At 42.7% G+C, this 26,899-nt stretch overlaps 1 protein-coding gene across 1 annotated transcript in view; it reads left to right on the top strand.

The window, feature by feature from the left end:
- Nucleotides 1-26,623, top strand: part of foxo3b (forkhead box O3b) — a 44,685-nt gene extending 18,062 nt beyond the window's left edge. Inside the window, exons 3-4 of the mRNA XM_071479391.1 lie at nucleotides 20,730-22,207; nucleotides 23,155-26,623. Of these exons, the coding sequence (XP_071335492.1) occupies nucleotides 20,730-22,178 (1,449 nt within the window). The 3' untranslated portion in view covers nucleotides 22,179-22,207; nucleotides 23,155-26,623. The remainder of the gene's footprint in view (nucleotides 1-20,729; nucleotides 22,208-23,154) is intronic.
- The last annotated feature ends 276 nt before the right edge of the window (nucleotides 26,624-26,899 follow it).

Genomic DNA, 26,899 nt, shown 5'->3' with positions numbered 1-26,899 from the left:
CCCCTCTTTTTCCTTTAGTTTGCTTTTCTAGGCTTTTTTATTGTCTTGCGTTTGAGCGTCTTTTTCCTTCCTTTCCTGTTTTTTGCCATCACAGCAAAACGGTGTTGGAGTTATGTGGATCTTTGGAAATAGAATAGAACAGAATAGAAAAGAATAGAATAGAAATACACTATCTATGTTGCACGTAAATATAAACGCTTACGTAAGCTTTTCTCTTAGAGCCTGGGGTTAGTTGGCTGCAGGTTGAACTTTCCATTTCACTTGTTTCCAGGGATGCCCTCATCCTCTGTGTGGTAGCATCACACTGTCAGAGGTGTGTGTGTGTGTGTTTGCGGGTGAAAGTTATCTCACTAGCTTTGTCTTCAGGCTGTGTTTTGATGAGCTCAGTGTTTCTCCTGTCAGTGTCAGTCACAGACTTCTAAAGTAAATCCTGTACACTTTTATTAAATTGCTTTATCGGGCACAAAGTCCACATACATGTGCTTTTTTTTTTCCCCCTACTTTAAATAACAACTCAGAGAACAGATACAAAAATCTAATACAGCTTCCTTCTTTATAATGGGATTATGAGGTTTAGCAACCACTGTATAAGCGGTCATGAGGTGAGTAACTGCGAAAACAATAACAAAACAGGTCATGTCACTGGTGTTGGATCAAACCATAAAACCTCAAAAAGTCAACTGTTGAGGATTTCATTTCATTTTTAAACTTAAATCACAGGGTTTCAATAACTTTCTTATAAAAAAAAAAGTAATAAAACCAACTGTAAGCTCAAGTACACAACATGAAAATCATCCAAACCTTTGGTCATGAGGTGGTGTGGAAACAGCAGCAATAAAGATTCTGCCACTAATGTTATTTTAGAGCAAAGAGGTAACTTGCCTGGAAACTAGCAAGGACAAATATGGAGCACTAATCCACTCTTTAGCATTAGCCAGTATTAGCCTTCATCTGTCTACATTTGTAGCGCCATAAGACACTGAGGCCGAGAGCAAACAAGGAAGCAGCAACCATTTATTTTCGTCTGTCTGCGCCACATTTTGCCTCCACGCACTGCCTTTCCATTTTTTGTCTCTCAGCCTCACCCTCTCCCGCTTCTGCCTCTTTCTTTCACTCATTTTCTGTGACTCTCATCTGTCAAGCTCACCCTTTCTCTCTCTGTCTCTCTCATTCTCTCTGACCCTGTGTGATTACTGAAAACTGTATGGAGACAGTGCAAGAGCTGCGCGGAGAGCGGCCGATGCCATTGGCTGGCTGGCTCTCCACCCCCACTCGTGATTGGCCGCAGGCCTCAACGTAGGATTCAATCAGCTGGGTGGAAGTGTATGTAGGTCAGTGTGTAGCGATGTGAGCCTCCTCTCTCTCTCTGTTCCCCTCCTCCACCACCTCGGTTTGGTGAACCGGCTGTTGTGTTAATTGGCCACGTTCCAACTTTCAAACCCAGAGACACTTGAGGCAAGAGAGGAAAGGGGGAATAAAGCAGGGAGGTTAAAAGAGGAAGGGAAGTTGAGGATGCGAGGGGGAGGAGAAGGAAGCGGGCAGAGGAGTGTAGGTGGGGGAAGGGACTGATTTAACATGGAGTGCCCTGTTGCACTCAACGGTGCAATAGTACAGTGTGTTAGTCAGTCACACACACACACACACACTATCCAAACAGAGAACTGCCGACAAATATAGCAGAGCAGGGTATTTATTTTCTCTCTATTTAAATGTGGGAAGCGATGGAGGAGAGAGAGAGAGAACGGGAGTGTATCATGAATAAGGTGGAATGGAAGAGGGAACAAGGGAAACAGATTGGGAGCTTGGCTTGATTTTCGTCTATTTCAAACCCTGCATGTGTTAGGTTTCCCAGCTGCTGGCTCTTCACGCACACGCTGATCACAGGGCGCCATCACAGAGTTGCGGACCACAAACGACTTAGACAGAGGATCGTTTGGCTATCTAATCTGCTGGGTTGTGACTTTGTGGACACAGTAAACCCATTGATACGCACAGCAATCCTGGTCTCAGCTACCCCACGTGTCCTGTTCTTGCTTTTAAAGTGAGTGCACCGCTGGAGGAAAAGCCTGCTTGGCGCTGCTGTACTGGGCTACACCAGTGAATAATTCACGCTAACCCAAATTCTTCCACAGTGCTTACTCTACCCCTAAGTGCTGCCACATACACACACACACACAAACACAGTCTCTCAAGCACCCCCTGTAAGTGGTGCTCCCTAGGCGTTGCCCATAGTAGTCTAACCCAGACAAGCAGACTGTGAAAAGCAGACAAAATAAAGTCTTGTACACTTTACTTTACTACTCCCTCTGCACCCATGTCTGTCTGCATACCTCACATTAAAAGCACCCTGCAGCAGTTTGTGTTCTTTGCTGCCCTCCTTCTCCATGTCTGTCTGTCTCTCTATCTACACATCTCGCCCTTTTACGCCCGCCTGCGTTCTCTTTTATTAGGAACCCATCATTTCGTACAGTAGCGGAGAGCACATTCGAGTGTTATATATATATATATATATATATATATATATATATATACATATATATATATATATATATATATATATAGCGTGACCACACCATGAAACTTAAACACACAGTCTCATCATTATGCACCACAATGAAGACACATGCGTGTCTTGCTTTTTTTTTTTTTTTTTTTAAGTTACAACACGAGGGCACAGCTATGGCAAGTTCAGCTCTTTCTTCCTCCTTGATCTCGTGACCAGTCAAGCAGGCGACAGACCGACCAACTAAAGTAACACCACAACTTCCCCTATCCTCTGGTTATTTCAGTCAGTTTGAGGCCTGCGGATGCTGACTACACGTACTACACCATAGTGACTGGGGCGAGGTCAGCGTGTGAGTTCAGACAAGATCACAAGATGGATTTTGCCCTGACATTGCACATTGGACACCTGCACCCACTTTTCTTATACAGGCTGCAGTTATGTTTTGTGTTGTTGTTTCATTTCAGTCATTTCACTTATTCCTTAATTAGTTTTTGTCTTATTATCACATCTTCCACCCTCTTTTTACATTGTACTTCCTTGTAGATTCGCCTGTCTGAATCTACATGAACTTGTTGCACGACTAGTGTGTGTGTGTGTGTGTGTGTGTGTGTGTGTGTGTGTGTTTGGGTCAAAGTGCTGTCAATCACCAGGGTTTTCAGAGGAGTCCTCCATGAAAGTTTCACACACTCTGTGGTTAGTGGGATGTGTGAGTGTATGTGTGCATTTGTGTGTTTTTTTTTTATTCGCATGTGGAAGCTGTGGCATCAGAAAGAGGCCATCTGAAGAGCCTGTCAGCACTCTCTTTCTCTTCTATCTTGTTTTTTTCTCCCTCTGCTCTTCCTTTATTCTTCCCTTTTTTTTTCTCCTCTCCGGTTTACAAGGCCTTCACACACAAGCTCCAAAGGATTATCAGACACACCCCTTTCAGAAGCGCTGAGCCCTACATCTCCACTCTCACCTCACAATGTGCGTGTATGTGTGAAAGCGAGCATCTGAGCATTCGAGATCTCACACTTTCTACCCACTCTGCCTCCGCAGAGAAAGGAAAGTAGAGGAGGGAAATCAAAAAGAGATGTGGTAAGATGAGAGTTGGGGGGGGGGGGGGGGGGGGGGGGGGGGGGGGGGGGTCAGATTGAGTGATTGCTACTAACTAACACAGAGAGAGAGAGAGAGAGAGAGAGAGAGAGCGCGAAGGAGGGAGAAAGAGCCAGAGAGCAGAGTTTTGGCCTGCAGCCAGTTAGTGCCACCATACAGCTTTTGTGTGGAGAGTTGACTTAGAAAGGACCTTTCAGAAAGGGAGAGAAAAGAGTGGGAGATGACAGGAAAATACAGAAATGGTCAATGAGAGAATGTCAGAGCAAGAGGAGAAGGGACAAAATAGGAGGAGAAATAATCACAAAAGGGGAGCTGTAAGGGAGAGGCCAGACAAATAATGAGAAAGGAGAAAAATGAGGAATGGGAGGAGGGTTTAAACCAGACGATAGAGACTCATTCATGAGTCTGTACAGTAGATTAAAGAGATCAGGCCACAGCTACACCCTTCTCCTCCATCTCCTTCTCCATCCCTCCCCCTTAACGCCCCTCCGCACTCAGTTTAGCTTGGAAAAGGTCACAAAGAAACGTCAATTTACATGCAGGAGTATATTTAGGCATGCTGTGTAGTTGTTTCTTTTTTTTTCCTACCCCAGGTGAGGTCAGGGGAAGTGCACTAATGTCACTGTCAGTAGCTGGGTAATGCTGCCAACCACAGCGCAGATGAGGCGATTACCTGCTGCTGTGAGACCATTGTTTCCTGTCATGCCAACACACATGCACGCACGCACGCACATACATCTCAAAATAACCATTAAAACAAAACTTAAACATAGCAGTGGCTGAAGAAAGGAAACTGTATTTGTCACGGCTACACGGGCACAAATACACGCACACACACACACAGAAGAAAGAAGGGGTAGCTGTGTGGTTGCCAGTGGTCTATTAATAGCGGGGTAATATAAATAACAGAGTGCTGCGTGTGGGGAAAAGAGCTCCACCGGAGGGAGTGTGACGTGACGTGGTGGGGAGGGGACACTCTGAGTTCTCATTAGGGGCCACTGTTCACCTGAGTGTGTGTGTGTTTGTGTGTATCCTCATGAGTGTGTACAACATGCTAGTGGGTGTAAGGAAATACCAGCCTGACCTGTGAACATTAGTAAGTGTGTTTGTGAGTGTGTGTGTGTGTGTGTGTGTGTGTGTGTGTGTGTGTGTGTGTGTGTGTGTGTATTGTCATGTATGAAGCAGAGGACTAAGCTGTAAGCGCCTGAGAGAGCCAGGACAAAGAGAAGGGTGAGAGAAAGCATAAGAGGGCCTCACATGTCCCCGCTGAACCCTCTCGGTAAACTGGGGCCCTGATGCCCACACTCGTACCCCCAAATAACCCCCTGTAGCATGGGGGTATTTAAGTTCACGCCACACATGGGCCCAGAGTAAATACGGAGACCTGATAACAATATACAGTCTGCCTGGACTCTGCTAATGAAATTCCAGAAGACTCACCATGGCGCTGAAGTCCACTTCAAGCAGCGAGGGCAGACAGGAAGTGCGTGAAGTGAGGTTAGCCAGGCAATGAAAAATAATGATACCTTTCAGTGTGTGAAGATAAATAATGAGTTCAATTTGCTTCATTGCTCATTTCATAAAAGAAACAGCTTGGCTTGCAATTGGTGAAGATTTCATTGGTTGCACATTCTGCAAAGAAAGAAAGGTGAAGAGTGGGCGAATAAGAAGAGGAGAAGGAGTGGTGGGTCCCTTTGGGCAAAGAAGCATATTTGTAAATTCATCTCAGTCTGGCTTATAACCTTCTCCAGCACGTCCTCTCTCTCCCCCAGACTTTCTGTCACTCTCCTCTTTGTGCTCTTTAATAAAAACAAAATACCATAGAAGAGTAGCATAACTGAGAAGAATGAAGTATCCTGGCAGCACAGTTGCTATAAGGATCGCTGTACTCCTACCTGCTACATACACACAAAAGAAAGTCATGTGCAGAAACATCCAAAAAAAAAAAAAAGGGGGGGGCTGATAATGAACAGGATTTTTGCAATAAATAGTCTAAAAGGAGAGATGAGAATTGGCTCTTTCTGTTCCTCAACAGGGAGATGTAAGAGAGAAAGTAAAGTAGAAAAGCGGCCAAGAAGCACAAAAGAAAGTGGGCTTCTGTTATGTGCTGCTCAGCGCACCCTCCTACATCTGTGGTTTTAAGTCTCTGTTTAGAGTTCATGTCCTGTCTCAAGCAACCACACACACGCAGATGAAACCAGGCGTTAGTTTTAAGTCCTCCACTGTTTCATTGAATCCAGGAGATTGAGATTTTACTCCTCATTGAACACTGTGAAGCTTTTTAAGTGTCTCGTATGAAAAAATGGCAAATCTGTGAATAAATTGTGCAGGAAAAAAAAGCCTGCATAATGTGAGCAGCAGCTTCACTTTGGTACATTAAGAGCAAATAGATTTTATACATGATAAGGCATAGAGATTAAAAGCCACAAATTGTGAGCAGAGGGTCAATAAACAGGAAAAAACGAAACAAAACATGCAGACATGTACAACAGTGGCTGAATTGAAGGGTGGAGGACGTGCAGATTTGAGCTGACACAGCAGAGTCCAATTTGGCACCACAACCACGTCATCATCATCTCCTTTGGCAATGATTAATAAGCTTAACAGAAACGTGCTCCACACACACACATACACACGCACGCAAGCAGATCTGTATAAACAAAAGCTTGGGCGATCACGTTTGCTCATGCACACACACACACATGCACACATGCACAAGCTCCCTCGCAATGATGCACACATGTAATCAGGCATAATCATATTGGACACACAAACACACTCACGCTCAGACACTGGTGAACTGGGTTATGCGGTCATGAAACAATATCACTGCTCTAGAAACCGGGATTTCAAAGGATCCTCATCTTTTATCAGCGAGCCAAGTGAGATCGGATTCACAGGAAGTGATGCAATAATAAGAGAAGGGAAGCAAGGGGCGTATGAGGGGGGGGACGGAGGGGTCGTGACAATGGGAGATCAAGTGTGAAGAGAGACCTGATTGTTTTTGGGTTTTTTTTCATATTTTGACTCAGCTGTAATGATTTTACGTCTGATTGCTCCTCTAGTTACTCACAGATTTTTTTAAAAATGTGTGAAATGAAAAAACTCCTGAGACAAACTATGAAATTAATGTACAGAAATGGTCAACCCCAGGGCAAGATCAGAGAAGAAGAGTAGAGAGTGCAGGCAAACTGCTGCTCTCTTTCCTTTAGTCTCTGGGCAGGAAGTCATGTGACGCCCCAGAGGGGGCGGAGTCTCGGGGTGCTGAGGAAGAGGCTCGCTGTTGCTGGGAGAAATCTCTCCCAAGGTGTGTGTTTGTGCAGTTAGTGAGTTTTAATAGTATGTGTGTGTGCAGCCGTTGGGTGTTTGCCTTGCAAAGGTTAAGATCTCGCACCATGCTAAAACACACACATAAAAATACACACTCAGGACACAGATACACTGTGTCAGTGTGCGTGAGTTCAAAAACCTCCACCACAATCTCCGTCCCTCTCTCCAGCTGCTCAGCTGGTGTGTAGGAGGAAGAGAGCCGACAGGCCTGGAAGTGCTGACATCAGCAGAGAACAAGGGACGCACACACACACACACACACACACACACACACACACACACACACACACACACACACACACACACACGGTCAAACAGAAACTCTTTCTAGTGCAGAGGTGCTGGGCAGATCAAGTCAGGCAAGTTAAATTGACTCTGAGCCTGAGAGAAACAGAGATTGACTGAAAGAAAAGTTTGCTCCATAGGTGCTCACTGGCTCTAATAGCTCAGTATTAAACCAGCAGGGTCAGAGGCGAACTGCTCCTTAAAATACAACACAAAAACATCTGCAGCATGATTCACCATTATAGGTTTAAACCACCAGCTCCTTTTTAGTTTTAGTTTACCACTGAAAATTCTGTTTTTTTTTTTTCAAATGAAGTCTAATTCTAATTCCGATATCATTGCTTCTACAAAGTCAGACAGGGCTAACCAGCTATTTTATTTGTAGGTCAAAGTGTCTGTCTCTGTCTGTCTGTCTGTCTGTAAACTGAGATGGATGTTTACAGTGAACAGGTTTGGTAAAAAGTTTATGATTTGCCTTTCTTTTGGCTGACCTGAGGATATGTTTAAAAACTGTCTGACCGCCTGACTGCTCGTGTTTCTTGCCATGTCAGATGTCTTTTTAGCAATGTCACACTCTCCCCAGATCCAACAGTTAACTCGGTGAGTGCATGACAGCGAGGAATGATAGCCAAAACAAAGAGAATAAAACCCACGTTGTAATAAACCAGAATTATCTTTTAAGTGTGTGTCATGGTACAACATATGGTAAAAATCTGTGGCCTGTGGTCTGTGTGTGTGTGTGTGTGTGTGTGTGTGTGTGTGTGTGTCAGAGTGTGTACTGTGCACTGTATCTGTTTTTAGCACCATTAGAGTGAAGAGCCCCATGAACACCAGCGGGGCCCCGACACTAATCCCAACCAGATGTGAACTCCACTGCTGTACCAAAACTCAGAACGCACATACACACACACACGCACGCACACACACACACACACAAATGCACACATACAAACAAGAAACAGCATGTTGCTGCTTCCAAACAATTGAGCTCAAACTAGATTTGTTGCCTACTGTTTAGTTAGCCAACATGATTATGTGTAATGCTATTATCATCATAATCTGTCTCAATGAGATCATAGTTCACCTTCAGCAGAGTTAATTGAAGGTTTGACAGGTTATTAAACCGTGGACGTCAACAGATAGAAAACTATGTCCCGTGGGTGTACCCTGAATACATCCCTGAGGCATTAAGCAGGATGTGTTGTGGAAACTCTGGATCAAAGAGGCAGCAGTGTCTCAGTGTCACACACGCGCACACCGGAGTAGATCAAGCAGACAAGAGTAATGATAGAAGACATGTGGACAGAAATACACAGAGGGGAGGTCAGGCCCTGTCCACATGGAGCGCATGTATTCTTTAAAACATAGCTGTTTCCTTCTCTTTTGCAAAAGGGTGAACACTTTCAGGAACTTGGTTATATCTCTCTACTTGAACCGGTGATACCATTTTTTTCAGGCTTCTGATTGGCTGGCATGGCTTTGCGGTCAGGGTTATATCAGCACCTGTTGACAGCGTGTTTGCGATTTTGTGTGGACAGAGATTTTGTAGTTCTAGAGCGTGTCTGACATTGTTGCGAATATGCATACAGCTTCACACCAGTGCAGTGTTTCTGAATGCAGCAAACACATGAGGAAAAAAAAGACCAGTGAACATTATACTGTGTGCTGGCCCATGTCAGAGTTGTGTGTGAATAGTTTTTGTGCAGTGAGGCAGTTTGGGAGAACGACACTGTACGCTGCAGGACAGGCGCACATGTTTGTGTTATATAACTTCAAGGACGTTTTATTGGCTTTAATTCACTTACAACTGTCATTAACTTTGACATCATGCCTAATATTAACAACTCTACTGCAGCAGGCAGTTTCACACGAAGGAGGCTCCACATGATAGTTCAAGGTAGTCTTTTACATTTGACTCCCTCACGATTATGTAAGGCAGTGATTCCCAACCTTTTTGGCTTACAACCCCTTAAAATGAAGCAAAGTCTTCTTTGTGAGTGCGTATCATGGGTTATGGCTTTAGTGTAAGAAGTTTAACAAAAAGTGAAGTTCTCCTTTTCCTTAAAACGATTTTATAGACCTTGAAGAGGTGAAAAGCAAAGCTTTGAGAAAAAATAACTATACGATTGATGAAATTATGTTGTTATTATCATTTCATATTCCTTAATCATCTTGGGACCCACAGATTTAAACTAACTAGAGTTTGTAAACCCTACTTTGGGAAATTCTAATGTACCTAAATTTCCTCTTTCATTATTATTGAACATTGCAAAACAAGTTTCTTGAGCTGTTGGTTCAAGGTCAAATCTGTTTTGGAATTTTAATATTTTAATATTATCTTATATTTTAGTTATTTGAAATGATAATATACAGATTAGAATAATAATTAGATATAGTGTGTTTCAAAACAAAGTTACAGAGTGGTTAAGTGTTAATTGAAAGAAAAGACACTATAAAAATCAATAAAGCAAAAAGAGCTGATCTGAAAGGGAGATAACAGTCAAATAGAAATAGATTTGTCATTTCCTGTGTTTGCAGATTTACAGCCAGTGACCAAACACCAGAAATTAATTTGGGTTGCTAAGAAAAATTGAGATTCTCTGTAACAGAGGGGTGGGATACATCTCTCTGCTACAGGTGTTGCAGCTCTACTTTGTCATTTAGTTTCATACCTGTATTTCTACAGATCTTGCATAAATCCATTGCAGATTACCAGTGTAATTCAAAACCTTATCAATGTCCTCAGTTCACCTAGAAACTGCCATTTTGTTCTGTGCAGAACAAAAGCTGGTCCTAAGTGGAAGTATGCGCACCGGGCAGAGTGGTGTTTAAGGGAGGCGATAGACCTCAGTCAACCCCTCACCCAAGCTATGCACATAAAAACAGCATGTCCTCCTCCCCGCCTCACTTCCCTCAGTCCCTCCACTTCTCTTTCCCCTGACCTGGCTTTCTCCTCTTCCCCTGCTTTTCCTTCCACTATTGAAATAAATCCTCTTTCTCTCCATGTTTTTTTTTCTCTTCTTTCTCATACATGGAGTAACAAAGAGAGAAATTCGCCTTTGATGGTTCCCTTTTAATGATATCCTTAATGTTCCCCCACATAGAGATGCAAGATTGCCCTACAAAGCAGAGTAAATTCTTTATTTACCATTCATAAAGCCATTAGTTATTCCTCCTAAACCTGTTTCAAATGGCACTGTATTAGAGAGTGGTACTCTTTGTTTTGAGCCACAGCTAGATCTAAATACTACAATATCCATGGGCCTCTGCTTTGAAGTACAAGCCAGGAATAAAATACCACATAATAGTTAGACATTTGATCCCAAACTGAGCCAGAATCTAAGAGTAGACCAGTCGAACTAGTCAGTAAATCATACTAGTAGCCAAATAGACCTGGTGTTGAGCCTGCTGACTCTATTTTCCACTGGTTGGAGAAACGATCAGCCAATCAGAGCTTCATAGGCAGGGGTAAGAATAAAGATGTAATCTTTCTACATTGCTAGCCAAGTAGCTACAAATAGTGACAGGAAAAGGGCGGCAAGCATGGGTAAGGTCAACACTCTTACATCGACATGTTTCTTTAATCAATGTGGAAAAACCTGGAAGTTAACTGCTCCTGGCTAATGGTGCTGCAGCTTCCACGTCAACTGAAAAGCGGGACAAAAATAACATCTCTTCCTGCAAGAAAGTGGTTAACATGAAAATAACACCAGGCAGAATGAACATAGTTGAATGAAATGCAAATGCAATCTGATTATCAGGCCAGAATCAATGGTTTAAACAGGAGATTTTCATGCTGAATCAAGCCTTGGAAGTACGCCAACGACCAGCAGTCACCCGACAAGTGCCTGTGCGGGAAATGAACGGAACTTCTACTTTCAAATCCTGGATGCCAAAAATAAATCTTCCCTCTTTGCTACTCCATTGCTCTTGACAAAGGTCTGAGGGTGGAGGTGTAGATGGAGGGCTCATTTCCCAAGCGTATTCCTTGCCACCCTCACCATATCTTCCCACAGGAATAGCAACATTCCCCTTCCCGATAATTGAATGATTCTGCCCTTCCCCCCCTCCTCCATCTATCCCTCCACTCCTCGCAGCTTCTCGTATCACACAGAGATGTAATTAATCACACAGTCACCCTGTTAGTCTTAATACTAGGGGTGCCCTCTTTTTCACTATCTCTCTGTCTTCCCTCTGTACTGTTAATCTTGCTCTGTCTCCTTCAGTGTCACTCAATCTCTACCTCTCTCTCTCTCTCTCTCTCTCTCTCTCTCTCACATACTCACGTAGTTTGAAGGTCTCATTAATCACCTGCTCACATAGAAAAGCTCTGTAATGCATACCGGTGGGATCATTTGATGGCTGGCCTGTCTTTTTTACCCTTGTCTCTGCATACTCACGTACTTTATGTGCCACCGCAACACCGGGCTTTCATTTTCAGTGTGTGCGTGCGTGTGTGTTTGTATTAAGAGCGTGTCTGTCATCGGTGGGCTCGTACACCAGGATAAATACGATAATTGTTGCTAGCAGACTTGCCCTCTGGTCCCTCTCTATTTTTAGATGTCAGATGTTGAAATAGTTCAAGTTCTTAAAAAGGGCAGGCTGCGAGTCACAGCGGCATCGTCATCATGCCGGGGCAGAGGATCTGTCCACCCGACCCCGCAGACAAACCCAAACAACATTCATTTCACACAGCAAAGGAATTATTTTAAGTCCACCAGCAGTTTGGCAGATGGTTCATAGTATGTTTCAGTAATGCTCTGATGGATTTTTTTTTTTTTTTTTTTTATTAAAGTGGTGTTTTAAAAGAAGGTTCTTATTGTGCTTATTGTTCAATACAAAGTGTTTTTTAATGAAATTGCATTGTAGTTCAGGTAGTATTATTCAGGTTATATACTAAAACAGATCATTGCCACCCCTTTAGCGTGAGTATTCAGGCTGTATAATAAAATTGTCTTGTCTTTTGCTGTAATTAAAGTGAAGGCAGTTGTAGGTAATGATGCAAATTCACAGGATTTTACAGGATCAATGTGACAAAATATCTGACTTTGCCAGGTATTTTATCAGCTCGGTGGCGAAAGGACATTCAAATTTGGTTGTTGTGTCCTTGAACAGTTTCTCAATTGAATTTCCAGATGATTGAAATGATCCAAATGACTGCTCTTGTGATACACACGGCAGAATTTTTGACCCATGCTGTGCAAATTCAATCAGCATGTGTCGTCTTTGTCTTCGCTGAGATGTTCCTGTTGTCAGTGTGTGTGTGTGCACGTGTGTGTACGTGTGTGTGTGTGTGTTCTTGGCAGGCGCAGTCGCTCCAAAGCTTAAGGACACTGTGTCCTGGAACTCGGGGTTGATAAAACCCAGCAGGGATGTCCTGTGTCATCCCAAAGCAGAGCATAGACATCGCGTACAGAGCTGTAACAAACAGTGTTCTTGAACGTACACTGAAGGTGTTTGCCTTATAAGCTCTTACGTTTTTTTGCGTGGAAGACAGAAAATAGATTTTTTTTTTTTCTAGATCCAAATCATGAGAATGTAACTGCTTCTTTCTTTCCATATCCCTGATTCTCCATCCAGTGTGTGTGTGTGTGTGTGTGTGTGTGTGTGTGTGTGTGTGTGTGTGTGAGAACTTCCCACCGTGACCATGAGCCACGTGCTCTATAGAAACTGAGGTGACAGTCCAGCACTGATCAAAACACACTGACCCAGTGAGGCCATACGAGGGTAACGTGACGTTACCCTCGTGACTAACCATTTGAGGTGGGATGGGTCGGCCAACTCCCCCACCTCAGGCGAACTGATTGGAGGAAATGAAAGAGTAAACAAGGAGTTGTTTGAGCATGTGGCCTTACACAACACGGGACACGCTAGAGATCCAGGCAAAGAAAGACAAAGGAGAGAGGGAGGAAGACAGATGGGACAGACAGAAAGAGAGAGAGAGGGAGAGAGGTTGACATTGCAGTAGTGAGGTCTCAGAGATGACAGGAGAAGCCTTTTTCATGATTTAACAAGGTCACAACTCTTAGAAAGCAACATGTGTGCAAGTTTGTCTGAGTGTGTGTGTTTTCACTTTAACAGTAATTTAATTCTAATGGGAACTTGATATTGCTGTTCACACCATAATGATGAATTTGTCAGTGTCAATAAAGTATTATAGATTGGATATGAGGGTCTTTTCATGACAACAAATGAAAATCTGTTTCCTGAATTGATTTGACGTTTAAGTGTGTCTATATATGTGAGTGTGTGTGTGCGTTTGTGTGTGTGTGTGTGTGTGTGTGTGTGTGTGTGTGTGTGTATGTGTGTGTGTGTGTGCGTGTGTACCTATTCACAAAAAAGAGGAGGAAAGGGGGAGTAAGGGCAAAAATATAAGCAGAATGAGGTGCAACAGGATTCCTTCTGCCAAGCTCCAGAACCCTGTCCAGCACAAACACACACACACACACACACACACACACACACACAAAAATACAACTCAAACACACACAAGCTGGGAGAGACACCCAGCCGCTGGCCGGGAAACGCACATATGATTGAAGAGAATGGAATGTTCTGTCTGCAGTCCAGGGCTCAGGGCTGCTGGAACCTGGACCAAATGTACGTGTGTGTTTGTGTGAGTTTGTGTATCTGTGTGTGTGTGTGTGTGTTTGTGTAGGGTCACAAGTATAAATAACCATCCTCTCTCTGCTGTGTTAGCGTAGTCCAGCCGGGCTGTTTATTTATAAATCGCCTTATACATGTCAAAGACCTGCGTGTCGTCGACACCTCTACCTCGCACAACCTCGCAACACTTTCACTGCTCACCTCAGCTCATATCTGTGTGGATGTGTGCCTCATGTCTGCACCTGTTGTCGCAATCTTTGAGGATGACATTGATGCAGTAGACAGACACTGAATTTTCACCCTTAACCAAAGTATATCACAAAAAGTCCAGAAGTGTATTTTATTTTTTGTAACTTTATGGGCTTATTTTTCCAAATACACAATAGTTTGATTTTTTTTATAGACACTGTACGTTATGTACCATCACATATTAACAGGAAAGTATTTAAAAGACTACATAAATTAAAGCTCAATGAATTTTGTGTATTATTTTACATCATCAGTTTCCCTAAATATCTAAAAAAAAAATAAAAATGCATTTATAGCTAAGTACCATAAGCTCTTTTCCGTTTGTTTATCGATTCATTCATTTTTGAGGCTGAAGTGAGTTGAGAAGGCATCGAAATATTTGTTTTGCATATTTGGTGTTATTAATTACTATTTCTCTTTTTTCTCTTTTGTCGTTTTTTGGAATTTTTTTGGAAATATTACATGTATCTGTGGCTAAATTGAGGACTTGTTGTTTGCATGCTGTTGTTTGCTTCTTTGTTTCTTTATTTATTAATACATTGGTTTATTGAAGAGGCATTGGGCAATATAATAAACATAACTGTAAATGTGCCAGAGTTCTTTTTCTCTCGTATAAAGATAAAGAAAACCAAACAATGAGCTCCTTTGTCTCTATATGGCTAGAACATTTTATACTCGTCATTTATCTGTCATTCATTTGCTAGGACGCTACCTGTTTGCACAAAGTTAATCTTGTTTGCAATCTCTAAGGAAAGAACACTTCAGTGAAAGACAAGCATTATTTTAACCACAGCCCATTGTCAGTCCCTCGTCTTAAATGGTAACTAATGGTGCGCAAGTTGTCTGCTTGACCCAGCAGCGGTCACTGTTGACATTAGACTTAGATTAGTGCTGGTTTACATAATGGCTGATAAAGTGTGGTTATGTTTGGCCAGGACTCGCACACACATACACACAGTGTCAGTGGGTGGTTAAGTACACCAGAGGTGTTAGGCTGAGGTCACAGAGTTTGTCCAATCACAGCAGTGGAAGCAGGGTTAAAGGGGAGGGGCGTATGAGGTGAGAGCTGCAACCTCAAAGCACTTTGACCTTTGACTCAGTGCTGTCTCCTGGCTCCATGGCACTGTAACCCTCTGACCTAATGCTTTCCTGCAGCACAACACGTGAAGAGCTGTGAGTGTGTGTTCAAGTGTGTGTGTGTGTTTTTGCTGTGTATTTCCTCACTCCCAAAGGCTGACCATTAAAATGTTTCTTGTACTTTCAGAGTAAAGGAACCTGACAAAGTGAAACTGAGCCATTTCATACATTTGAGTTCAGATATGTGCTGTAGCTGGGTGATGAAATACACTTGCAACACAGTGTAGACCCTCCCTTCTCTGCACTGCCTGGCTACGCAAGCCAATTTCCATCCACCAATCACCGCTGCTGGAGCTAGCACAGCTACAACCAATTAGAAAGCATTCTTAGAATCCTCTGGACCAATCAGAGGAATTTGCTTCTGAATGGCCTCGTGGGTGTTAATTTCTACACATTTTCAGCACGCATCTGTGGTAGTAAATGGATCTAATTCCCTCAGAGCAGATTTCAAATCTCCTTAAAACACCTCCTTCATTTTTTTTGTACACACACCCACTACATTCAGATTTACATAAATGCAAACATATGAGTTTCCACTTACGCACCTTCAAACATCAGAATAATGAGAGAAAGGAGAGAGAGATTCCTAGCGTGGTTGCTGACAGTGATTAATTGTTCCCACATGTTGCTGACGGACAAAAAGGCCTCTGTGTTCCTGAGCTCTGGCTGCAGCTGGTGCGCACACACGCACTCACAAACAGACACACATACACACACACACACAGCTGGGGCCTGTCTGACAGAGCAAGCTCAGCTTTGTCAGGCTACTTTGAGTTAGTTGGCTTCAAAAATGTGACACTGGCCAACCTGGATAACCAGTCACATGAACAGTTGACTCTCTCACCCAGCATTTTCTAGTTCTCCAGACAAGCGCTGGTGAAGTTTATAATGCCAAACCAAAAAGTCAACAGACTGGCTCCTTCATTTAATATCAGATAAGATAATTCAGTTCAGCTCAGTGGTCGGCAAATTTTATTAGAACAATCGACGTGCCTACTACAAGCCTAGCAGTCTGCTCTAAATGTGGGCGTAGTATGTCTTCTTCCATCAAGACGAACAAACTATAATGATGAAGAAATGCATGCCACTGATTCTGTAAATGTGTAAATGAAAAGGCTTATTTTGAAACATTTCATTGAAACAATGTGTCACCTGAATGTTTAAGGTTTATTTATTAACCAAGTTACATCCGAGTAACTGATATAAAACAAAAAATCCTTTTTGAACATTTAAGTGGGGCTAACATGCCCAATCTTCATGCTAAGCTAAGCTAATAGCTGTTGGCTATAGCTTTATATTTACCCAAAAGACACAAAGGTGGCACCAGTCTCTCTTCTCATTTAACTTAAGACCAAACAGTAAGTGAACCAAAAATGTGAAACTATTTCTTTAAAGGAGATTCATTGTTTAGATAAAAAAGGCCAGAGTTAAATCCAAAGTTAGGTCACTAACCTAGTTGTTTGTATTGTGAGACAGGGTTTAAATGTCTTAATTTAAATCTCAGAGATAAACAATCACGAGCGAAAAGGAGGTGGCGGGTACAAAACAGAGAAATGGAGGGAAATATAAGGTCAAGACAGAGAGCTCCTAAATCCCTAGAATTAGCCAGGCAGAGTCACCAGCATCATTATTCCTTCAAAGGCTTTTGCTGCAAGCTGTAGTAGTGTATGTGTGTTATTTAGCTTTCATGGCTGCATAGTAGGAGTTATGAATCAGAGCTGCTGTCTCAGTGAGCTGTTTTTATTAATGGGCTTTGGGAATACCCAAGAGGAGCTACAGCAGTAAGCATACAGTATCCCACTCACACAGAGATGTGCCATGTACACACACAGACCCATACCGGGCATACAGTACGTTCCCTCGGCTCTATTTCTATACGGTGGCTGTGAAAGAAATGTTGTTTCTGGTGCTCAATGGTTTTTTTTTTTTGTTTGTTTTTTTTTAAATACATTTGAATAATTAGTTTTTTCCTGAAACTGGGATAACTGGGATAATCAGTGCAGGGTTTGGGAACAAGTAAGATGGAGGATCTGCCTCTACTATGCATCACACGTAATACTATATATATAATATATACACACTTTTCTTCTTTCATCTTGCAGTCATCCTCTTCTCACCTTCTTTCTCACCATCACTCACTCACACTTTCACTTCCCACCCAATTTTTGTTCGTGCTTCGGTTGCAGATGTCCCGTTTCCTTTTATTGCTGCTCCATCACATCAAGTTAGAATTACCTCACCTGACATTTGAAGGATACGAGCAGCGGCACGGAAAAGAGAAAGATTAAACAAGTGGCTTTGTTGGCGGAGGAGGAGGAGATAGCGGGAGGATGCTGGGATAAAGAGAGTGTAGGAAGAAGCGAGGGAGAAGGATTGATGAAGTGTCAGGTGCTGGCAGGTAAATGTTTACAGCAGCAGGAGAAGGAGACTCACATTCCATTCATTCTGCTCTTCATTCATCCCACCACAAGTTCTCTTTTTTCCTTTACAAAGTCTATCTTCTGCCATTATTTACATCTTCCTGGCAGACACAAGTGTGTGTGTGTGTGTGTGTGTGTGTGCGTGTATGTATATGCATGTATGTGTGTGTGTGTCTGTGTTTGTAAAATGTTCTGTAATAAAGCAGCATTACATCATACCTCAAGAGATGCTGGCAGAGGATAAACACTGGTCTCCCTGGTATCTCTTCTCATCTTACCTCATTTCACAGAATACACACACACACACACATCCGCACACACACATTCACTTGGGAAACGTGCATTCAGATACGCACATCATTCATGATTGCCTGCAACTATTTATGGATTTGCTATTAAAGAGCAGAGACCAGAGTCCTGCAGAAAAACAACTTATGCATTTATAATTGCAAAAGACTCAAGCGGTTAAAAATTCAAAACTAGACTCCCATATAATAAAAAAAACACGCATGTACTTTTCAAATACACACACACACACTCACACACACATAGGGTCAGAGGTTCAGTTTTGCCCCAGAGATCAAACTTCTGTAGTCTGCCAACATAGCCCTCAGTAACTTAAGCCCACTGTTTCTCGTCTCTGATTGAACTGCTTTTGACCAGAATAACAATCCAGACCAAATTGTCTGTAAACTGTTGCCCAGGAAAGACGGGACTGCTTTATGGAAAACAATATTGTGATTCCCACAAAAACGAGAAAATTCTGGCCCTCGCTGGTTTGAACCCAGAAATCTGTTCTGTTTTAGGGAGTGAAAATATACATAGCAGCAAAACAGAGAAGGAAAAATGTGTGCATGTTGTGGATGGCGGTTGGGTTGTTTATATGGGAGGATATAGCATAGCTCCACAGTCCCTCAGGGCCCATAAGAGCTATGTGTTTGTGAAACAACAGAAACTGCGGAAGAGGGAGGGGGTATGGAAAGAGAAGGAGACTGAGGCAAACAAGGTCTTCAGTGGGTTGTGGGGCACAAGAAAAGGAAGCAGAAGAAGAAAGTGAACTAAAAGCTAGAGACAACAATAAAGTTAGAAAGGTCATAATCATATGTCCTGAATATTTCGAATGGAACGCTCAAAATTCAGCTTGATAAACGTTTATGGTGAAGTCCAATAACTTTGAGTAGATATTTGAGAAAGTAACTGAGCGTATGTGCATATTTATCTCAACATTTGTGTGTCATCAGTATGCTGTCATGTAAGAACCATGAAATTATGTCCTCTTAAGTGACCAGATGGCTGCAAGTGTGTGTTTGTGTGGGTGTCTGTATGTGCAGGGGGGGGGGGTTGTCCAGATGGACATGTGCATGGGTGTAATTTACAGACCAAGTGAAGTTGGAATTTCCAGACTTAAATAACTGTAAATCCAGAGCTCACATCATACAATCCTTCATTTAACTTGCACTAATCAATTGTGTGGAAAAAGAGTAGTGACTGAAATGACATTTCTACAGCGTAAACATGATATGTGAATCCTTTCTGTTGTGTAAATGGAAACTCTGGATGGAACAGTCCACGCTTGTTTAAGCAGCGCTGTAGTTTCATGGCTTCTTAGCCTTCATATCTTTTGTTGTGTTTTAAATATAACCCACTTTAGTGATATCAAACTGAAATCTATGACGGTTCTGATTCCATCCGTCCTCAAAACAAGTCGACCCCAATTTCAACGCCTTCTTGTTTCCCACTATAGCTCTTATACCCAGATAGCACTTCAGTTATTAGTTGGTCATAAAAGTTTCGTGCACCGTTACCAGAATACAACACATCTTCTTTGAGCTGAGTGCTTACTGCATGCATCAATGACAGCGCAAAATGCTCATGTTGAGCAGGTGTAACGTTTATCACGGACATATTGGTTTAGTCTGTTAGCATGCCAACACTTGCTAATTTGCAGTAAACACAAAGTGGATGGGAATGTCATTAGTTATGCAGGTATGAGGTCATGAACCAAAGTATTGGTCAAATTAAAATTTTGACTTAATGATGGCTCTAGAGGAAAGAGGATTATCAAAGTTATTACAATTCATCCTGGGGTGAACATGATTATGTGTAACAAATTTCACAGTAGTCTGCACAACAGTTGTTAAGACATTTCACTCAAACCTCAAATGTCAACTTCATGGTTGCACTGGAGGAAAGGTTGGACATCCCCAAAGTCAGTAGCCGTCATCCTCTGGGCACCAAAAATGTCTGTGCAAAATTACCTGCTGGTCGGTCCAGTAGTTGTTAAATTAGGACCAAAGTCGTCAACTGACAACAGGCCCACGTTTCCATCACTGGAGCCACGCTGCTAGCAGAGATAAAATGTGTGTAACACTGCTAAACATCTACATCTGATAACTATGTATGTAGTCAAAGCCAACAGTGAGGCAACAAGTGATTCAACAGGGCTGTTATGTGGCAGGTCTGGCCTTCAATATGTACATACAGCTCTGTGTTGTGAGTAAAACTCTTGATCATTACCAGGGGCTGTCATGTTCCCCTACAATGAGCCTCTTGGATTCACACAAGGAAGGAGCTCAGAGTTGATCAATGCACACCAGCCAAGACTCACACACAGGCATTCACAAACACACAAACTCACAGAATGTGCTCCTTACACAACATGGGCTCATTGTATGTGTCATTCATAATCGAGCAGACGCTTGATTATAGGCCGCTGTCGCTCTTTTCTCTTTTATACTCGCAAGACAAAAGCTACAGTGGGAACAATGCAGACATCAGCGCTAAGTGCTGCTGCACGTTAATGTGTTCCTGTCTATATTTAGTGGAAGAACAATTGAAACAATAGGCTTTTTGCTTTGTTTGTGTGTCTAATCACCAAGAGAAACTGTTTACATTGCTGCAGAATCAGTGGTAGTGGGTGGTTTATGGATCAATGTTGTTGGACTTAATGAGACGTATTCATTGAATGTGTCATTGGCAACTGGAAAGGAAGAATACAACAGATCAATATTGATGACAGTCATTGTTTGAGTAATTGTTTCAAAAGGATTTTGCACACATCTCTCACCACAACCTCCTCTCTTTTCTCTCTTGTGTTACAGAACTCCATCCGGCACAACCTTTCCCTCCACAGCCGTTTTATCCGCGTCCAGAACGAAGGAACAGGGAAGAGTTCCTGGTGGATGATTAACCCCGAGGGAGGAAAAGGTGGCAAAGCTCCTCGCCGCCGTGCAGTCTCCATGGACAACAGCAACAAGTACACTAAGTCCGCCCGTGGTCGTGCTGCCAAGAAGAAGGCAGCCCTGCAGGCTGCAGCTGCTGCCGCTGGTGAAGGTGGCGGAGACAGTCCTTCAGGTCTCTCTAAGTGGCCCGGCAGCCCGACGTCACGCAGCAGTGAGGAGCTGGATGCCTGGACAGACTTCCGTTCCCGTACTAACTCCAACGCCAGCACTCTGAGTGGTCGCCTCTCACCTATTCTGGCCAATCCCGAGCTAGACGAGGTGCCCGATGACGAGCCCCCTCTCTCGCCTATGTTCTACTCCAGTCCTGGCAGAGCACTGTCTCCCGGCAATGCCACGACCAACGGGAAAGCTGTGCCGACCGAGCTGCCCCGCCTGGCAGACCTGGCAGGTACAATGAACCTGAATGACGGACTCACAGATGACCTGATGGATGAGTTGCTGGATAACATCAACCTGGTGCCAACCACTTCCAGCCAGACTGCTCCAAATGGTTCCTCAGGTTTCAACTTTGGGTCCAAACCCAATGGGCTAGGCTCACCTTCCCCCACCTCCTCTCCATCCTCCAACTCTTCTTCTAATGGTGGAGGCAATGGCTACAGTAACTCCATCTTTGGCCCCCACACAACAGGTTCCTCGCTGCGTCCGTCCCCCATGCAGACCATCCAGGAGAACAAGCAGACCTCCTTCTCCAGCATCAGCATGTCTCGCTTTGGCAGTCAGACACTACAAGACCTGCTCAGCTCTGACAGCCACAGCCACAGCGATGTCATGATGACTCAATCTGACCCACTGATGTCACAGGCCAGCGCTGCCGCTGTTATTTCCCAGAACTCCCGCCGAGGCCTCATGCTCCGCAATGATCCCATAATGACCTTTGGGACCACCGGAGGACTTCAGGGCAGCCAAGGGGAGATGCTGCAAAGTAACAACCACAACCAAAGCTCCCTTAGGTCTTTAAACGGAGGCCTGAACCTAGCCAATGAGGCTAATGCTCTGGCTAATGCCAAGCAGCAACTCCTGCTCTCACCCTTGGGAGGAAATGGGTCCTCCTCCATGCAGATCGACACATCGATCTTCCTGAATGGAACAGTTAGCAACAGTGGAGGGATCTGTCAGGACCGATTCCCCACAGATCTGGACTTGGACATGTTCAATGGCAGCCTGGAGTGTGACATGGACTCCATCATCAGGAACGAACTGATGGACGCAGATGGCCTGGACTTTAACTTTGACTCTCTGGCCAACATGAACGGAGTCGGCAACTTCACTAACACCAAGCAGACCTCTCAGAGCTGGGTACCTGGCTGAGAGGGTCAGACCAGGAAGGAGCAGAACAGGTATGTATGGTTGAGTGTGTGCAAATGATGTGGCATTTGAGAAAAGGTGAGCATATTTAGATGAAGGAATTGGGGACGCCAGTCCAAGTTTTTATCCCCCAATACACATTAAACACCAAAACTAGTAGTCCAGTTTTTACAAACTGTAAAATCTGTAAGGGTCTCTGTGAAAAACTGGTTTACAATATATGTATGCTAAATGAGCACAGTGTAAGGACACACAATCATAAACTATGTTGTTAAGGTTATGAAATTGCATTGTACAGTACATAAACCTTGTAACTACAGACACACCATCACATTTTTGTCTAATACACACACAGATCCTACTATGAATCCTGTGAGTATCTACAAAGAAAAGACTACACTGAATGAAATTACACACTTCTTCTTCTGTTCAATGAATCACTTCAGCTATGTTGCTTGTTGCATGTCTTTTTTACCAAACCAAAACTGACTTGCTAAATAACTTTGCTAATAGTTGTATGTAATATGTATATGTATGTATGTAATAAAATCTATTTTGTGCAAAGTTTCAAAACAAAAAAAAAAAAAGAAAAAGTCTTTATTTACTATTTGAGTACATCTTTGAAAACATTAAGAAATTGCAAAGTGTCATTTTTAACAGTTTACTGTCGAGTTTCTGGTTTCACAATAAAGGTCTGCCACTGCCTTCACATTAAAATGTATTTATTGTGAAGCACATGCAGCAAGTACCCGTGGTAGCCTTACGTACATTAGCTTATCACTGTATGAACAGAGTGGAATTGTATTTACTGTGGATTGGTGACGCTTGGCGAACACCTGATCCACTTAATAAAATTGTTATTACAACTGAGCCAATCGATGCACCCCTACAAAAGTTTGAAATTAGACCAGAAAAGGTTTTATTTTTTCAGCACAAATACTCATTATAATATGATTGTCTTATCTCATTGTCTCTCCAGGTCTGAACTGTGTAGTGCAAGAGAAGTTCAGACACACAACATCCTTTTTGCCAAACCTGCCATCAGCACAACGTAAAATACAAACCCTGTGTTTACAGAAGAAGACTTCCTCTCGAGAGCTTTACCTTCGCTCCCACACTGGTGAACCATGAACGATCCGACAGACTCTAGAGATGCTGCACATAAGCGCTCAAAGCCTCCTGTGAAACAACAAGAAGAAGAAGAAAGCTACGTCAAACAATCACAGCAAACTCACAAATCTTAGAATTATGCAATTTTCCTTTTGACACCCAGTCTGTTGATATCAAAGAGACTCTGCTTATCAGAAGGGGTTTCAGGCAGAATACAAGGACTAAATATCAAGCAAAGATGGAGGGAGTGCACGGTGCAGTTGTTCCCACTGAAGACAAAAAAAAAAAAAAGACAAAAGTATAAAGAGAAATAAATCAAGAAGTGATGTGGTGTAAATCTGATCAAGTGGTTTCCTGGGATGTGTTATGTTGAAAAAAAATCCCTCTGTTCTCATTTAGTGATTTTAAATGTTCAGTGTTTGTTTTTTTTGGGTTTTCTGTATCTTACTCACTGAGCGGCCACGCATCCAAATACACGCAGACACACATACAGACAAATCTACACTTTGCCCCAGTTTGCAAGATTTAAGAACCTTAGAAGTTTTAAATTTCTCAGTATAATGCACTTCCTGTTTTGTTCTTACAAATTGCTTGAATTTAACTTAACTGCAGCATACTGAGGGTTATATTACAATTAGCTGAATACTACAAAATATGTTTTCTTTTGTGTATATCTAACTGTAAAAAAAAAAGTGAAAAAATGATTATAGGAAGAAAGTCTCTGTCATGGATAATTGTACAGTGCAGGGCAGTGGAAAGTTCAAGTAGGAGGGAGGGGAAGATGTCTTTTCTTAGGTTTCTTAGCTTCTGGTGAGTTCTGTCGAGGTCGTATATCACAGCATATGATGTAGCCAAAATGAATACCTGTGTCCTAGGGTTGTGAACATTTCCACACCATAACAGGTGCTATGTAAACAGTGTTGAATCCTGTCCTGAGAGCAAGCCGTGCATTTTAATTAGGTTTTTTGTTTGTTTGTTTTTGTTTTTACCCATGACCTGCAGAGGCCCGAAGCTGCAGCCACTTGTAGCACGGCGAGGTCGAACCTGTAGACGGCAGGGGGGAGCAGGGTTTTAGGCTCATTCCTCTAGAAGCCATTTGTTTCTCGAGCAAAACAATAAGCTATCTCTGTATATTGCCAAATTACTTGAAACAAACAGTAGGATATGCTGGCAGCCAAATCGCAGCACGCACATGCACACACACACATGCACACACACACATGCACACACACACACACATACACACATACATACATAAATATATTACACACACATAGATAGAAAAAATAATACCAGGGATCTGTGTTAAGCTCTGCTGTTTTCTTGTCATGAGCTTGTGGGGCTTGTTATGCATATATTGAACCACTCAGGGGGGAAAAGGGAGGCTTCCCGTTTAAGTAACATCAAGTCACATTCTAATGGTATTTTAACATTTCTTGATAAAAAAAACAAAACAAAAAAAAAAAAAAAACAGTGATGCTTTGTGTTTGTGAACTTGTAACCTGTGAACTTTTGGCCGTCAAGATGAAGAGGAGGAGGCAAGATAAACGTCAGGATTAAGACCTCACACAGTCTGTTATTTTTGGTTTTTGCTGTCATAGGTTTTTTTTTTTTTTTTTTTTTTCTCCTTCCCTCTTGTCAGACCCGTGACACACATACACACACCCCCTCATGGACACGCCTGGTGCTCCTGCAGGTGACTTCCTGTATCTCCTGATTAGGTGTCTGTGTGTGTATGCGTGTGTATGTGTTTATCTGTGGCGTGTATTTGTGTTGAATTAATTTCACGACGACGTGTAATCCCTCACTATCCTTCATGGTGCATACAGCACAGCCGACTGTATGCATGTATGTATTTATGCATTATGAACTGTGTGAAATGCATATATACTCGCTGTATGTCTTTATATACTCATGTAGTACTTGACCCTTGGATTTTGTGATACCTCTGAAGGTAAAGTTGAAGGAATAATGAACAACGTTACACGCCAGGTAGGAGGGAACACTGTTACCAGCGATTTAATTCTTGAACCAGATTTTGTAAATGGTGGAATGCACCATTGTTGTAGCATGTGGAGACCCTGGTACCCCTTCTCTGTCTGGGGTAGTGACATGAAGTGTATGCCCCGCTGTGTATAATAGTGTACAGATGTGTGTATATCACTTTGAGGCCAAGGGAGAGGAGTGTGTGTGCATGGTTGGCTAGAATGATCTACTGTGCTATCTGAGGTTTAGTGCATGATATAGCTGCCCCCCCCCCCCCCCCGACCCTGCCAATGGTGCCGTCCCTCGACTGAAATTGTAATACAGAGAGGAGCCCTGTGTCTTCAGCACTCAAACGCACACTCTGTTTCAATTTTTAAAATCAGGGCTTACAGAGCAGCACTTGAACCATCCTCCTGAATTAATGGGTTTTATTATTACGAGTGTGTGCACATGGATGCAGACACAGAGAAAGCCTCCTTCACGGACGTCCCCCAGCTTCACGCTCATTTTATTCCACGTGAAGTACAGTGGGCTCACGTCCTGGTGCTCTCAGTGAGCTGTTAGTTATGACCTTAACATTGTTGAAGCATCATCTGACAATGAGCTGGAATTCCCTACATCTTGTCAAATACAAAAATTTTCAGAGCATTATCACCTTTTTTTTTTTTTGGGTAGGGATAATCCTGAGCCATCACCCGAACTGCTAAGCATTTGAATTTATCTACACTGACTGTACTAAATATTACTTTAATCCTCCTGTGAAGACGACGGACAAGGTGAATCCAGGGAACGCCGTAATCCTTTCTATTTAAAGAAGGGTTATTGATCCCTGATAAACTGCAAAGGGGATCTCAATCACAGGAAAATGTTGCTAACATTTTGTGCATTCAGTTTAAAAATGTTTCGGCTCTTCGGGGAGATAGTTTACACTTAGTCATAGTGGAGCAGGCCTTCCACACGGTCACTCAGTGCTACTGCTTCATTCAGGCACAGATTATCTCTTCTTGTGCTCAACACACACACCTGCAGCACAACATGTGCAAATTTAATGCTGAGAAAAGCAAAAAAAAGTTTTTAGAAGAGACATACCACTAGATACCTTAATCACCTCTTGGACGTTTCCTTTTCATTATCTTCTCTTGAACCTTTTCCATCCTTGTTAAGAGGCCCAGGCCAGCTCCCATCCATATGCCCTCTGAACCTTGCCCTTTGAACTTTGCCCTTTATTAATCTTGCTTCTTCTCGACTTGATGTTAGTGGGTATTTTTCCTGTGTATTCCATTTTGAATTGTAATCTAGTTTGTATAAGAAATGGTGCGCATGTAAATAAAGCTTGGTGAGGCTCCACACCCTTCCCGTGTCCTTGTCTTAACTCATTTTATTACAGTAACAATAGGAAAGCATTAGAAGTTAATGAATTTCACGAGTGCTGTGGAAGCACAGGGCCGCTGTTAACAGCTCATACTTCCACGAGAGGAATTTTCAGCTCAGCAAGGAAAATGTTACAACTCTTGTCTGCTTTACATATGCTGTTAATTCACAAGTTCACTTGCCAACTGTTTTTCAAAACAGTGTGTTTGTGTGTGTGTGTGTGTGTGTTTCTGAGCACTTGTGCGTGAACAAATTTA

The sequence above is a fragment of the Trachinotus anak genome, unplaced genomic scaffold (assembly GCF_046630095.1).
Source record: "Trachinotus anak isolate AG129_WGS33_773 ecotype Australia unplaced genomic scaffold, CSIRO_AGI_Tana_v1 ptg000005l, whole genome shotgun sequence".
In the NCBI taxonomy this organism is placed as follows: domain Eukaryota; kingdom Metazoa; phylum Chordata; class Actinopteri; order Carangiformes; family Carangidae; genus Trachinotus; species Trachinotus anak.
This window is presented reverse-complemented; position numbering and strand designations above follow the sequence as displayed.